Raw genomic sequence first — 16,313 nt, forward strand, 5'->3', positions numbered from 1 at the left:
TTGAGATAAATGTCACGAAAGTTGCTATGTCATGGAAGAACCACTGCCCTGAAAGTAAATATGACGCGACCTTGGTGTTAATCGCTTATGCCGGTTGCTCCCCAAGGTTAATGCATCCTCCAAATTCAGGCATGCACTCGTCAGAAAATAGGACTAGAACTGATGAGAATGTTGCTCAGAATAGTGGAAATCAAGTGGAAAAGGAAGAATAAAATTCACTTGTATGTTCTCTTTCAAGATCGGAACAATATTATATAGTAGAGGAGAGGAGGACACCAACGGATGAAAAGGAAAGGGCAGAAATCGAAAAGGTGAAAAGGCAGAAATCGAAAGGTCGTTAACGGATGGAAACCAATGGACAAAAACTCAATGGACAAAATCTCCAACAGAGAGATAATGGACAAAATCCAACAGACAGAAACTTAAAAAAAAATAATTTATAAATAAAAGGATAAGTAATAAAAATTTAATTTTTTAACAGTTACCAATGGACAGCAGCAGCGATGGCGTGCGCATGTGGTGAAAAGGTTATACTTCCACCACCAACTCACTTTGAATTCTCATCTAGAATGCCTTGGTATTTATACCCTCTAAGCAATTCTAAATCATCCATGTGGGACAAAACTTCCCGCTCTCTTGACTTTTCCTATGGGTCTAAGTCCAAAAATTATTTTCAATAATATTAGAGAGAGGAAGAGTTTTTATTTTAACTACTGAATTGTAAAGAAGTATTACAATAGCAAAACTGATAGTTAAAATAACTCTTACTCCCAACACACGTCTCTAACACTAAGTGAGCTATTTTAATCTACTAGAATATATTTTATGCCAAAGCTCCAAATATCCTCTTAAAATTTTCCAAACTAAATTTACAATGCCAAAATAAATTTAACTCGATTGATATAAAATTTGTGTTATCCACCTCAAAATTGGAGGTTGAATTATATGAAAGAAACGAATTTGGAAATTCTCAAAAACCATTTGTTTAGTTTTTTTTTTCAAAAAAATGGCCATGAATTTATGAGGAAACATAATCCAACGAATCAAGCGGTGATATCAGACTACAGAAAACGCACAGTTCGAAGTCGAAGGCCACGTCGGATACGAAATGCAAAAATCTACTCATATTTCCAGCTTTCATCATCAAACCATAACCACAATCTTTTCCATCACTCGATCTGCCACGCGCTCTCTTTCCATTATAATTATCAAAGAGCGTTTTCTTAACGTGCCAACTAGCGCGTGATCATGGATTTTACCTCCCTTATATAAAACCACGGAATTCTGATCCAATCCTTCTTGCTCTCTTTACTTGCGCTTTCGGTTACCGTCGTTCGAATCCTTTGCTCGCTCTAGGGTATTAGCATAATTCTCTCGATTCCGGCGTCGGACCTGCTGCTGTGGTCTTGCATCTTCGCGAAGGCAGCGATCAATTTCCGAAGATGAAGATTTTTGTCAAGACTCTCAAGGGCTCGCACTTCGAAATCGAAGTTCAGCCTGCAGATACGGTCAGATTACTTTCTTCATCGGTTTCAGTTTTGTTTTTCGTTTTAAATCGTTTGCATTAAGACCGTGACTCGGAATCGAGACTCTCCAACTAGGTTTTGGATTCCGGTATGTGCTATACTTCCAATTGAAGTGTAATTAGGGTTTACGCGATGGTAGTTAGTTGTCTTGGTTGTTGAATTGCCGCTTCTTGTGCGATCAAATTGAATTGTGATTTGGAATTTGAATCTTGCTCGTCGTTGTTACTGCACTAATTCTGGATTGTTCGTTTGTTGTTATTTTTATTTTCTTGTAAATTATTAAGTAGTTCTTGCGCTAGAGGTTTAGATTGTTATTGTTGTCATTAGCATTGAGTTGCGTAGTTAATGTAACACGTGCGTGCCTACTAACTCAATCACACAATTCACTTCACAGCTGTTGTCATCGTTTACCATGGGGACTTGGACCATAAGTGATTTCGCTGCTCGTATTTTGTGAATGATATATTAAATCCGAAACCACATGGTAGACAAAGAAGGCAGGGTTTAAGAGTAATTTGATGAGTAAACACAGGAGAATCTTTGAATGGATAAGATCTATTTCAATTGTTATTCAAATATTCAGTAAAGGAAAGAAAGGATAAGGCATCAGTCCCCTCCTAATCATAAGTAAACTAAAAATAACCACCAATGTATTTAAAGTTTTAAACAAGGAGCATCGTTGAGGAACTTTGAGAACACTAGACTACTAACAAACTATTCCTGTAAGTCTAAATTGAGTATAAAAAAACATAACGTTCTTGCAACTCTAAATAAATATGTTAATATTGTGAGCTAGACTTCTCTTACTACCTTTTGTTGATTTCATCAACACTAATACTCACCTATTTTCCTCTTGGTTCTAGCACAATTAATTATGTGATAATTATTTTTTTGATCCCTTCTTGATTTTTCAGTGACTGGTCAGACTTTGAGTGATGAAACTATGTGGCCCAGCGATAAAATATTTTCTCCACTGTAGTTTTCCTTTGAACTGATCATCATGTTGTGAAGTGATTCAATCCCATTATAGAACTTCAAGAACTATCACATTTGTGTCTGACTTATCTCCTCTTTGCATTCTCGTGGAACTAGTTAATATTTTTTGCAAATACTTATTTTGCATATAATCCTAAAGGGTAAAGATGAAGTTCTTTTTGTACTTGAAGCAAAGCCCTACTCTGTAATTGAGCATCTAACGATCTCTTGGACGAGGAGTTTGCTTTGTAATTTGGGTCTTGTCAAACCATTGTCATTCAACCTTCTTCCTTGTGTTACGTAGTGGGGTTCCACATATTAGGTATGTCTGGAAGTCATGAGTTGACAACCTTGATGAGTGAGCACAAGTTTCACCCATGATTTCCCGTCTTGCACGGGAAGATAATTTTTAATCCTCTGCCATTTTAAGCCTCTTCCATAATTCCTAATTCTATCGAGTCAACTGTTTAGACTTTTGTCCTAATCTTGTTTTTCAACCCTTTCCCATCCCAAAGTGCCTTCAAATACCACATGAGTTATAACTATTAAGGAGCAACTTGGTGTTCACTGCTTTCAACAGTCTCCAAGGATTCTGTCATGCATAAAAGCCAATAACTTCTCATGCAACATGCTAGTTTCCGTAGTTGTTCTCAACTCCAACAAGTGTAGTTATGGCCTGAATCTAAATTGCCAATTCACATTACTCCAGTTCCACAAATGATTTCTCAGAACACATGCCAGTCTAAATACAGTAGTTTTTTCATATCCACATTTGTCAATTCATATTACTCCTCTCCCACGAATGATTTCTCAATTAACATATGCCTGTCTCATATGATGGTCGTGTCTCTTGATATCTAGTCACTGTACCATGGGCAAGCACTGAAAGAATTATTCAAATGTAATTCCAGGAAATGAGTTGAGCCTATGTAAGGCCTACCTCACTTTTTCCCCCCTCCAAATTAGATGGGTGGTCATGCATTTTGATTTCGTTTTTCGATTTTGGAATTTTTAGAGGCTTGGAAGTCACCCCTGATAATTGTGCTTATTAATTTACTTGCCACTATGTCTATATTTAAATGTTTACTTGATAATTAAGCTGTATAAATATATATGATCATTTGCTTTATCATTTTATTTGAGTGTGTTTTTTTTTTTTTTTTCTAAAAATGATACATTTATCTTTTGTATGAAAGGAATCACATGCACATTCATTTATTTCACTGCATCTTCTAATCTCAATGGTAGACTAGTTTATATTATTAATTGTTCTAAAACCATGGACTAAACTTTAAAGAGTAAATTTCAAATTTTCAAATATTTACATAATTAAATTTGAATATTTATATTTTACTTAACTGACATTGATGTAGTAGAATAACCAACATTGGCAACAAAATTCCCAATGTAGAGTCCTGTAACAACTAAACTATTCAAGAATATGGCGTTAGTGCTCTAGAATTTGGGTAAGGTTGCTGCATTAGGCTTAATTTGGGATTATTGTAGCTTCTAAAATGATCGTTGTCAAATATGCTTCTAGAATTTTAGTAATTAAGCGTTTGGTAAATTTCAAACTTAAAAGTGAAAATGTAGAATAAAAGGGGATAAAATGGGAATTTGAAAAGTTAATTAGAGGAGTCATCAGATTTTTTAGAAAGTCAATCCTGAAAGCCACGTTAACAAGTATTTATGAATCAATGTCATTTGAAAAGTGATTTCTTTAGATTAATTAATAATTTGTTTAACCAAATCACTTTTAGCTCCTCCAGAATCAATCCCAAACAAAGCCTTAATCATTCTTTGTTTTATGTAGAAACCTACATTTATTGGAAGAATTACCAACAAAATTCGTTTATTCTTAATTTTGGTAATTTTTTTAAAGCACATGGTTTTAACTTTTTATTATTTTTTGTGCCACCATGTATACCTTCTGCCTTTTTTATTACGGAAACTGATTTTTCTTGGTTCTTAGGTTGCTGATGTGAAGAAAAACATAGAAACTGTTCAGGGTGCTGATGTTTACCCTGCTGCACAGCAGATGCTTATCCATCAAGGGAAGGTCCTTAAAGATAGCTCAACACTGGAAGAAAATAAAGTTGCAGAAAATAGTTTTATTGTAATAATGTTAACAAAGGTAATGAAGTTGATTGATTTATTTTTTTTAATAGGAAGGATTGTGTAAATAGTATATTCTTGGGAGATAGGAGATTAATATTATTACCAAAGAAAAGCTTGATTCCTTGTTGAAACAAAAAGAGATATTGAGTTAAATGATTGTTAGGAAGAACAATAGTTAGGAAACACTTGGCTGTACATGTTCTTTTAGTGTTATGAAGATGGAAGACTGTTTACTATCGATTTGGGGAAATGTCCCACAAACGCTGTATATTACCTTGCCTTGAGAGGGCGGCTTACAAATTGGTAGTCTAGAGGTCGTGCTAGGAGCTGTCAACACTAACATGGAACAGAGTGTTTCTGCCTGGATGTTATGAAGTTGCACAGCACTGTTCCTGTTGTCTGCACTTGAATGTGGAGTGACAACAAAAAACTTGATATGTATAATTGTAGAAGATCATATTGCGACTTTTACTTATTGGTTAAAGTGTGAACCATCACCTTACTTGAACAGGCTCTGTTCTGTAGGTTGTACAATTGTGTCCTTGAGTTATAAGGTTAAAGTGTGAACCCTTTTGTTTATTTCTCTCTATTATCTTTATGTTTTGTTTTGCTTCAAATGAATATATATTTTCCCCCCTTACTTTTTGTATGTAGAATAAAAGTTCATCGGGTGGGACATCTTCTACCACACAAGCTGCGCCAGTAGCAAAGGTAAGGAATAACAATTATATGTTTTACTGGCCGGTGGTAATGGTGGTGACTTGATTCTCTTTTTTATCTTGTTTTTATCTTTCTTTCTTTCTTTCTTTTTTTCCTTTCGGTTTTTTCCTCCGAGTCTGTTGGATTCTAATATCAAATTCTAGTTCGAGCTTTTCAGTATTTAATTTTGGTTTTTTGTACTTCTTTTAGTTAGCTAATAGTTATACCTGTTTCTCAAGGAGGTTGGCCATTTTCACACGATTGAATGAATTTATCGATTACTCTATGTTAAGACTATAAGGTGTTCTATTATTATTATTATTTAAAAATAACTCATATTTATTTCTTAAAGTAGTGGACAAATAAATCTGTCTCCAAGTATTTACATTATTGACAATGACAATGTGATGTTTTAATACTGATGCATAATGTTTTGTTTTGAAGAAATTGATGTACCATAACATGTGATTATCTCCAAATAATGGCATTCAAACCATGCTGTTACCAATCTGTTGGAGTTAAGCAGCGTTCTTCAATTGTGTTATTTATACCCATAAAATATTGTGTTTACTACTAATTTTACTGTGGAAAACAGAAATAAAGAGAAAAATTGGAGATATAGTATGATAATGACCTACTTGCAGGCACCACAGAGCACTGCCCCTGCACCTGCTGCCACTCCAGTGTCAACTTCTGAAGTTCCTCTTCCAACTTCAGCATTGTGAGTCTAGATTTACTGCTGTCTTTCACTACATCTTTCCAGAATAATCGCTCTACGAGCATTTATGATTATGTCAATGATCTTTATTTCAGGCCTGCTGCTGTTACTGATTCTTCTCCTCCTGCTCCCGCGTCGGCTGCGGCTGCAGCTGCAGCTCCAGCTCCAGCTCCAGCTCCTGCAGCCACTGTTTTGTGAGGAATTCTGCCCTTCCCTTGATGCTTTTTCATATTCCATATCCATGCTAGGGTTTCTGTGTCTCTATTTTCAGTGTTCAAGTTCTTCTTAATTTCCTCTATTACATTGTGAAACACAGGCCAGAATCTGATGTCTACAGCCAAGCAGCTTCTAACCTGGTTGCTGGTAGTAACTTGGAGGAGACTATCCAACAGATACTTGACATGGGCGAAGGTGTTTGGGATAGGGACACTGTTGTTCGAGCTCTTCGTGCTGCTTACAATAATCCAGAAAGGGCTGTTGATTACCTTTATTCTGTAAGTCTACCTGCAGGCGTTATTTTTTGTTATTGTTCCAGTTCTACTGTTATTCTTTCTTGTCTCATTATATTTTAGCCAGTTCTTTTTTGAGGTTTTCCTTCAGCTGGGGTATGGACCTTGAGCTTGTAATTGTAGTTGCTATTGCTTGATGCTCTTGTGTAGTGATTGAATTGTGAATGGTCAGACTTTTATCTCCAAGTTTAATTGGTTCAGAATGTATTGTCTGAACAAAACTATCTCATATATAGGGAATACCTGAACAAGTTGAAGCCCCACCTGCTCGAGTTCCGTCTACCGTGCAGGCAACCAACCCTTCTGCTCAATCTGCACAGTCAGCCCAACCTGCATCTGTGCCATCAACTGGCCCAAATGCTAATCCATTAGATCTCTTTCCTCAGGTAGGAAAAGATAAATTAAGCAACTTGAGAGGCTTGTTTGAATGTCAAGTTTGTCAGGAAAAGTTAAATTCAAACGATTCTCTAGTTTTTTTAAAACTTGCAAGTTTACGAACCTAATCGTTTTTACTTCAGGGTGTGCCTAATATAGCTTCAGGAGCTGTTGGTTCCGGCAGTCTTGATTTTCTACGAAATAGTCCTCAGGTTCCTCTCTTTCCTAATTCTCCCAAGCCGGCACATTCGCTTTATATGTTGTGCCCGCCTCTGAAAATGTGTTTTTTTCCTATCTCAGTTCCAAGCTTTGCGAGCAATGGTGCGAGCTAACCCTCAGATACTCCAGGTTCTTCATCTACTGCTATTCATATCTTTTTCTAAATTTGAGGTTCATTACTTTGATTTTCACGGGTTCCTTTCCTTGATTTTGTTTCAGCCTATGCTTCAAGAGTTGGGTAAACAAAATCCTCAGCTGATTAGGCTTATTCAAGATCATCAACCTGACTTCCTCCGCTTGATCAATGAGCCCCTTGAAGGAGAAGGGTTCGGCTTTTTTATCTCACTTCTCATTTTGAAACAAAGATGGAAGTTTATTAATGAATAATATCTAAAAACTTGTTCAGGAATATACTCGGGCAACTTGCTGAGGCTATGCCGCAGGCTATAACTGTAACTCCAGAGGAGCGTGAAGCCATTCAACGGGTTAGTTTACCTTCTCCAGTACTGTTTTAGAGAGAATTCTATATATGTATGTACGTTTGTATATATATATATATGATTGCGATGTTTCATTTACCAATTATCAATTAGGGTGGATTTGGTTAAATTACAAGGGAAGTCCACTCTCAAGTTTGTGTCTTATCCATGTAAAAACTGTTCTAATATGTTTTTGAACTTTAAAAATATCTAAAAATGTCTAATAGGTCATTAAACTTTTAATTTTATGTCTTATAGGTCTCCAATATCTTTTAAGATTTCAAAAGTTAACCAATCTATTGTGAATATAAAATTGAACTTTATTTTCTTTTTGAACTTCCAATTTTATGAATAGTAGGGTCCGGATTTAAAAAAAAAACATCTAATAAATCAATGAATTATTAGACACAATTGAACATATAGGGACCTATTTTCAAATAATTGAAAGATTAAGATTCTATAAAATACTTTTTAAAGTTTAAGGACCAAGTAAATATAAACTTGAAAGTTGTGAGACTTACTAGACACTTTTATATAAATGCACCAAATAGAGACGAACTTCGAATAAACCAATTTTAACTCAAAAGAAAGGATGGTTTCATAATTGATATTTGCGATTACTATATTATTGTTGATATTTATTTGTGTTCGTTTCCCTACAGCTTGAGGATATGGGTTTCGACAGAGGTCTAGTCGTGGAGGTTTTCTTCGCCTGCAACAAAAACGAGGAAATGGCTGCCAACTACCTTTTAGATCATATCCACGAATTTGAGGGTAATCAGAACTAGGCCATTCCCCTGCCGATTTTAATAAACCCCAAAACGAAAACAAAAAAGTATATGAAAAAGACAGCGAATCCAACATCAAAACAAAAAAGAAAGGAATCTGTATTTATCCGTCGTGCTTCCCTCTTAATCTCTGTCTATCTTTTTTCGCCTTTGGCAACATTGTGAATTGTGTTTGCTGTGAACATAGATGTGAAGATGCGTTTTATCTTTTTTATTTTTAATTCGCAACTCAATACTTCGAGCCTTGTCATTTTAGTTTCTACTTTCTTTTCTTTTTCTTCTATCCCTTTACTTGACTCTCTTTCTCTTTTTCCCTTGACATTTTCTTTGTTTTCTCCGTCCTTTTTTGGTCGGCAATTTTCTTTTACCGAAATTGGATTCTATAATTTTGACAGTGATCACTTGGGCTAAAGGATCAAACACATTGATCTGTTGTGGTTGAAAAATCAATACGATTATACTAACTTTATTCAAATATACAGTACATGAATCCAAACTATTTTTAAATTTCACACTAGAGTGTTTCTTAGATAAAGAGTGTTTCTTTTGTCCAGAAGTTACAAAAAGGTTTATCATTATATCTGAATCCAAAATTAATTATGTTTCTTTTATAAATGGACATTGGGGAGTTAGAATGATTTATCTCATCCCATTTGGTACTACCGTTTACATCAGTTACATTCATATATTATGTCCCTCGCTTTAAAATTTCGGTTGTGATCCGACGTAAATTTCAATAATACTTGAAAATCCTTTCCGTACAACGATTGCATCCAATATTTGGTCAAAGAAGTCTCTTTCCCCATTTGTTTAAGAATGAAAGTCTGAAAAATCAATTAAAATTTATGTTTTGGCAATTTATTTGAACGGTCATCTGTGGTCTGTTCGACTTGGAGGTTTCTTGTATCTTTCCAGATCTGGACGGAGATATTTGGCAATTTTGAATTTTGACTTGTAATTTATAGACTATTTAAATTTTTGACACGTTTTTAAATCTTTAACGGTGTTAACGAATCTAACTTATGCATCTCACTTTTAACGAGAATGCCAAACGATCATTGATCGACATCTGTATAGAAAATTAATTTGGTAACTGACAAGTACAAAGATGGGAGAGACGTGTCGCTGATAATTCAGCATGTCCCAAGTTTCTAACAAGTTCTCCAACTGAAATAACGGGAAATTAGTGGTACACCTTCATGGACCATACACCACTTTCTCTCTCTTTTCTCTCTCTCTCCTCTATTCAGCGTTTCAAAATTTTCAAAATTCTGTTGGACAAACCGCATCCGTAGCGAACTTCCCAACTTCCCAAACCCACGAAAGAAGAAAATAAAAGGCAACATTCATTCAATTCCCCAGTTTCAACGATAGATTCTTCACAGAAGAAAAAAGCGAAGTTGAAATTCTTTGCATTACTTGCAAATTCCCAACAGGGTTCCCATCACTTTCTTCTCTCAGTGTCTCCATTTCTCTGAAGTTTCCAATGACCCTGTGAAAACTTTTATGTATAATGGTGGTGGGTGTGGCGGTGGATTTTGAGGGCGCATAAAAATGGATGATGGTGCGACCCCTCTTACTGCCATAGCCGAGTCCTTCGAAGGGCTTGCCAAATTAGTAAATTCTTTGAAAGATTCCTCTCAAGAACTCCGATTGGATACGCTTTGTGATGCTTGTTCTCTCGTTTCTGTACTTTTCAGTTCTCTTGGCCTTGCCTTCAAATTCGCTGAGTTAGAGTACGTCTCCAAGGTTATATTCCTCTAATTCTTCATCTTTTATTTCGTTTCTTTACCTAAGTTGCAAATAGATTGAAATTTGAATGATGAATGGTCTTTGGAATTCAAATGGAATCACCCCATCTTGATGGTTTTTTTCTTTCAGGTGCGTGATCTTGTGGAAGCTTCCAAGAAGCACGAGACATTGCATACAATACTTGATGCTGATATTGCAAATGATACAGTAAAAACGCCCGGAAGCCATACTCGCAATCTGCGTCGAGTTCGGCAAGGATTGGACCTTGTTAGAGCTCTGTTTGAACAGTTCATGTCCACTGAGTAAGTTCTGTAACCCTTTTTCTCTTACTTTATGCAATCAAAGATGGAAGTTATGGTTTCACTAGGGAATTTCTCTGAATGTTTTAATGTCTGAACTCTGCAGTGAAAATCATTTCCTTTTTTGTCAATGGTTCTTTGAAGTTCATCTAAATTTGTTGCATTTTTCCTCACCAAATGAACAAACGACCAAGTGATGAATTTTCTCACCCTTTTTAAAGAAAAATTGCTTTTGTAGTTATGTTTTGATCCTTCGTTTGACCTGTTCTCCTAACGTAGTTCATATAGGCAGGCATCAGGGATCAAATTCTACTTTCATCTTTTCTAATGTAATGTAATATTGTTTGCAGGAGAAAAAACTTGAATAGTAGCAATTCTAACATCATATCAAAACATGAGATTTTATTTAAACCTCGTCATACCATTTCTCTCTCTCTCTCTCTCTGAACTCCTAACCTTTTGATTGATAACATATGCCTAAATTAATTGAACCTTTGATTGATTATGCCTAAATCAGTTGAGTTATGTCTAGTTTACGGCGTTCAAATTTACATCCCACTTGTTAGATTTTCCATGACCAATTTGAAAGTTGACATTGGTGAATAATGCAAAGGCCATAACTTATTTGAATATTTTTAGTATAACAGGATGAGGAATTCGAATCACTAGGTCTGTTAGCACATACTTGTGTCAACTAAGCCCAATAACTTATTTGAATATTTTTAGTACAATGGAATGAAATATTCAAACTAAAGACCTCTTGATCGTCAACGCATACTTGTGCCAACTAACTCGAGCTTTGGCCGTAACTTATTTATGCTTGTGTCTTTAGTGAATACTCGTTAAGGGAAGCTGCCTCAACAGCTTATACCCAAGTTTGTGCACCCTACCACAGCTGGACAGTTAGAACAGCCGTTTCTGCTGGAATGTATACTCTTCCAACAAGGGAGCAGCTTCTAATAAAGCTTAACGAGACCAGTATGCTCATTTCATTTACTCTTCCTAATTATAGCACTAAATATGTTGTATCCACAAGTAAATTTACAGCACTTTTTTCACCATTACAGATCAGTCGGCACAGAAGAAAATGAGAAGGTATATCGATGCTTCGGGTCCAGTTATAGAATATATTGACAAGCTTTACATTTCTAGGAAGATCACCTTGGACTGGTGACTTTTCACCTCCTGTAGACAATTGATTCTTCACTAATCCTGTCTAAGCAAAGCAGCTCATCTCAACAGAGTTGGTAACAAAAAAAAGGTTGAAGGATATGATTTCAACATAACTATTGTCCTTTGAAATACACATTTTGTTTAGTGTTATTGTCTGTATATATATATTTGAATTCATAACATGTCAGATTGTATCTGAATATCGGACAAATCATCCTAAAAGGTCACAGTACCTTTCAATTTGAGTATAAAGCAAAAGGGAAAAGATGGTGAATTTTGGATAAGTGGAAGGATATGATTTCAATATAAACTATTGAAGCACTTCTTTAAACATCTAAACAGAGAGGCACGAGTTTAAAGGTTATAGAAGCTGCTTAAGAAACTGTAGTGTTCTCTAGGCATGAATTAAATAAACCCTTGACAAACCAACATGTAATGGCTGGCTGTGGTTTCATGAACGCCAAATATCTTTGTCAAATGGATAAAACCATCTTTCTTCATCCATTGAGTTTCTACCAATTACATTCCCGTACGCAACAAACTTAGAAAGAGTAAATCAACTCATTATTGCTCTTCAAACCTTTTAGAAATAGAAACAAATATGAAGTATATCAAAATAAAGTATCAATAAGGAGCTCGTGCACAAAAAGGATTCCTCTGGGGCTCTATTTAACTTAAACTTCCGTCACTCCGTAGCTAAAAAAAAAAACAAAAGAACTTTGCTTTTTCCTTCTCCCTGCAGTCAAGTTTTAATTGATGTTCAAAATTTGCAAACGAAGACTTTCTACAAGGTCAGGCTTTCTGGATTCTCAACTATCTTTGCGAAGGTCTGAAGGAAGCCAGCCAAGTCAGCGCCATAAACTATTCGGTGATCAGCAGTCACATTCACCTGCAAAATGCAGAATTTGCCAGTCAGTTCTGTTTCACAGAAGACGTCTATACACTAGAAAGGATTCCTGCTAGCGTCCACTAGATAAGAAGCTTTGCTCACCACACCAGAACAAAATAAAATAATTATAGAATGAATAACAAGAATTGCTCTGCACTAAATTACTACCATAAGTACAGATAAATTTTACCAAACCTCTGAATCGTGGAGATATGCAACATAGTTATGTACGGAGCTATCTCTAATAATGTTCAGAGGGGCAAGTTTGGCACCTTCAATCCAATTCAAGAAGCTTTTGCCTATATTACGTATGGATGACCAATTCTTAAGAACAGAGTGTAAGTTTGTGGTTTCATGAGTTTAGGCAGAGGTGTGTCGTATACCAAAACCAACATTAGGCCGGGCACCCACCATAGGGTTCTCAGTATCACCAACCAACATAAAATCATATATTCAGTGGCTTCAAGACTGACAAACCAAACTGAAGCTATTACATTTAGAGGAAAGAAGCATTGCTCAGCAGATATCCAATCTCGAGCAGGCTATGCCTAAAAAGACCAAAATCAATGTTCACAAGGAGGGTAAAGTACCCTTTCTTGGGAAGACTTCTGGGAAGGTTAAATAGATTTCTCTCATAGAAAAGAAACTTGCTTTTATTAGCCAATGTTGTATTCCCTCTTCTTGATGGAACCTCAATATCAGAAGGAATCTTAATGATAGAGGCTAAATGACTTCTCCTTGGGCACTAGTGGTGACTCCTGGGATAGGGTGCAAGGACAAATCTGACCTCTTCTGTACCAAGGGCTCTTCATTCCCTTTCTAGCTTCACTTGCAATTGCATTTGGAATGCAGAACCCAATAAAAAAGAAAGGCTTTCAAAGGGAACTCATTCTTGCTGGTGTCACTGTCAACACCCAAGAAAAAGTCGAAGCCAGAAATCCTAACACTGTTTTTCTCCAAGTTAGGATACTACTATACAAAACATATCAATAGATATTAGATAGTAAAAGGATACGGATCAAAATCACATCTAACAGATCTCATACTTGCATGTCATTTTCAAGCAAATAAAACTAGTTCCTGTACATTTAAGCACAGGCATGTCTATTCCCACGCTTTACTTAACCCAAGAACCCCCTTAAAGTAGATAACTTGGAATATACTGAGAATCATTGTGTTGATCATCATCCATGAATACAGTTCAGTATAGTTTAGATGTCTTATTGGCTTAGATGGCTTAGACGGTTTATTGGCTTAATAAGTTTTTCTTAAGATTAGAGACTGTACAGTAACTAACCTTAAATTCAGCATTCATAATAAATAGAGATGAGCACAGGAACAAAATGTTAGAAGAAACAGAACTCACCAACATTTTACTTTTCACGCTAAAAAAGCCATCAGCATCAGTGACAACAGTCGGCTTTGATGCTCCAACGGCCATGATAGCTCCCTGACGTAGTGTGGAATAATCAACACAAAACACAGAAATAAAGGAACCAGAAAAAAAAAAAAAAACCATTGCTTACGTATAAGTAGCCTAACTCTCATTACTCACCTGGCCAGGAGGAAGTATAGCATCGAACCTGTCCACTCCAAACATGCCCAGATTGGAAAGAGTAAAAGTTCCTGCAGGCAGTATTATTCAATTTCACTCCGCCTCATAGGTTGAGTAAAATCAAACACACACTCTCACACAGAGAGGGAAGTGTTAATACCTGAATTATATTCATGGGGCTGAAGCTGCTTGGATCTAGCTTTCTCAACCAATTCTTTCCATTTTTGAGACAGTAGATAGAGGTCCAACTGCAATGAATAAAAAACAAATAAGCAGTTACCCAAGAGACCGATATATTTAACATGCCACGGTACATCCAAGGATATTAATTCACAATGTAATCAACTTGCCTTATCTGCATCCTGAAGAACAGGTGTTATCAATCCACCATTGATAGCCACGGCTACTGCAATATTTATGTTACTATTATACGTAAAGCTTTTCCCGTCTTTACAGCTTGCATTTACAACCGGATGCTGAGCGAGGGCCATTGCAGCAGCCTTGGCCAAGAGGGCAGTCATTGTGACGCCCTTTGGTTTCACCTGAAATTGTTGTAATATCCCAACTAAATGGTCAAATAATTTCCAAACAGATGCAAATGACGACACGAAATCCAATTAAATTGTGTAAATATTCCATGAACCTTCTCATAGAGCGCATCAAGAGCATCAGTGGACACCGGATAACCAACTCGGAATGTAGGAACAGAGAGACTCTCCACCATATTCTTAGACACCGCCGCCTGCATTGTCGTGAATGGCACAACCGTTGAGCCTGGAACTGGAGGGGGCAAGTTGGAAGGAGCTGCAGCGGCTTTCGATGGAGCAGCGGCAGCCACTAAAGCAGTCTCAGAAGCCACGGGTGAAGCTACATTGCTTACAGCAGGCTTCGAAGGAGCAATTCCTGCCGCAGCCTCCACGTCCGCCGGAGTAATTCGACCGAATGGACCAGTACCAGTCACCGATCCAATATCCACCTTGTGCTGTTTGGCTAGCTTCTTCGCTTGAGGAGTAGCCACAATCTTCCTTGGTCCATCCGACGGAGGTGATGGCTGAGATATTGCCGGAGCAGGACTGGAAGAGGGAGGCGGAGGAGAGGGAGAAGCAGCAGCTGCAGGAGCCGAAGCGGATTTAGACGTGGCTTTAGCCTTAGCCTCAGCGACTTCCTCTTCAGTCTCGGCTAATAAACCAATCGGAGCTCCAACAGGAGCAGTTTCACCCTCTCCAACAACAATAGCAGCGAGAATTCCATCATAGAAAGTCTCCACATCCATGTCGGCCTTATCAGACTCAACGACGACGACGCTCTCGCCTTTGGATAGAACGTCCCCTTCTGATTTGACCCACGAAACGATCTTGCCCTCAGTCATGGTGGAGCTTAGGGCGGGCATGAAAATCTCGCGGATCTTGGACTGAACGACAAGGATCCTCCGGCGAGAATTAGCGGGAAATGGGGTGAGTGAACGGGAGGAGGTCCATGGTAGGGGAGAAGAGAGTGAGGAAGAGAAGGAAAATGGAATGGTGGTGGTGTTGCTGGATAGAGCAGCTCGAGAGAGGAAAGGGGACACCATTGGAGAGATGAAGAAGATCTGTTAGAGAGAATGGAGATGGAAGAGAAGTATAAGAAAAGAAAAGGGCGGAGAGGACGAGGCTGTTCGTTGGGGGATTTGAGCTACCTCAACTGTGTTTCCATCGCCTACATTTGGCTCACTCAAAGATTTTCTTTTTTCTTTTTTTCTTTTTTTTCTCTCTTTCTTTTTCTTCTTTGAGTTTATTGGAGAATTTTTTTTTAAGAAAAAACACATTTCAATTATATTAGGTTAAAAATCATGTTTAGTCCAGTAAAAATTTAGTCTTTGAACTTTGATTTGTAATGATTTAATTCATAAACGTCCAATTTTATAACAATTTAATCCCTAAACTTTACTATAAAATTTGTAACAGTTTAATATCTATTATAGAAATTAGAGTTGAGATTTAATTAGATTTCTTATATAAATAAACTAATTAGAGACTCAATATTTTTATAAAATACAAAGTCTACATCATAAAATAATAAAAATTGACATCTAATTTTGATAATTTTGTTTACGCTAGGGGCTAAATTGTTATGAATTGAAAAGTACGATGATTAAATTGTTACACACTAAAACTTAGGTATTAAATTGTTGCAAAATTCAAAGTACAGAGATTATATTGTTACAAACTAAAGTTCAATGATTAAATTGTTAATTCCATAA

The 16,313-nt window shown here is 36.7% G+C and overlaps 3 protein-coding genes across 3 annotated transcripts; 2 read left to right on the forward strand and 1 right to left on the reverse strand.

Moving 5' to 3' along the window:
- The first annotated feature begins 1,292 nt into the window (after window positions 1–1,292).
- On the forward strand, window positions 1,293–8,668 carry LOC120081704 (ubiquitin receptor RAD23d). Its single transcript, XM_039036796.1, has 12 exons — window positions 1,293–1,508; window positions 4,474–4,635; window positions 5,274–5,330; window positions 5,963–6,039; window positions 6,132–6,230; window positions 6,353–6,530; window positions 6,782–6,931; window positions 7,064–7,132; window positions 7,221–7,268; window positions 7,359–7,465; window positions 7,546–7,624; window positions 8,281–8,668. The coding sequence occupies exons 1-12, from the start codon at window positions 1,443–1,445 to the stop codon at window positions 8,404–8,406; spliced, it is 1,218 nt and encodes a 405-aa protein (XP_038892724.1). The 5' UTR covers window positions 1,293–1,442; the 3' UTR covers window positions 8,407–8,668.
- Window positions 8,669–9,555: 887 nt separating this feature from the next.
- Window positions 9,556–11,914, forward strand: LOC120081682 (ACD11 homolog protein). The gene is made up of 4 exons (XM_039036755.1): window positions 9,556–10,155; window positions 10,288–10,460; window positions 11,290–11,435; window positions 11,525–11,914. The coding sequence occupies exons 1-4, from the start codon at window positions 9,961–9,963 to the stop codon at window positions 11,629–11,631; spliced, it is 621 nt and encodes a 206-aa protein (XP_038892683.1). The 5' UTR covers window positions 9,556–9,960; the 3' UTR covers window positions 11,632–11,914.
- Window positions 11,915–12,099: 185 nt separating this feature from the next.
- LOC120081681 (dihydrolipoyllysine-residue acetyltransferase component 4 of pyruvate dehydrogenase complex, chloroplastic) lies at window positions 12,100–15,900 on the reverse strand. The gene is made up of 6 exons (XM_039036754.1): window positions 14,718–15,900; window positions 14,425–14,616; window positions 14,235–14,322; window positions 14,075–14,145; window positions 13,886–13,969; window positions 12,100–12,519 (listed from the first exon to the last, which is right to left on the reverse strand). Exons 1-6 carry the CDS (start codon window positions 15,642–15,644, stop codon window positions 12,415–12,417), a joined length of 1,467 nt encoding a protein of 488 aa, XP_038892682.1. The 5' UTR covers window positions 15,645–15,900; the 3' UTR covers window positions 12,100–12,414.
- Between the last annotated feature and the right edge of the window lie 413 nt (window positions 15,901–16,313).

This window comes from Benincasa hispida, chromosome 7 (assembly GCF_009727055.1).
Source record: "Benincasa hispida cultivar B227 chromosome 7, ASM972705v1, whole genome shotgun sequence".
Classification (NCBI taxonomy): Eukaryota; Viridiplantae; Streptophyta; class Magnoliopsida; order Cucurbitales; family Cucurbitaceae; genus Benincasa; species Benincasa hispida.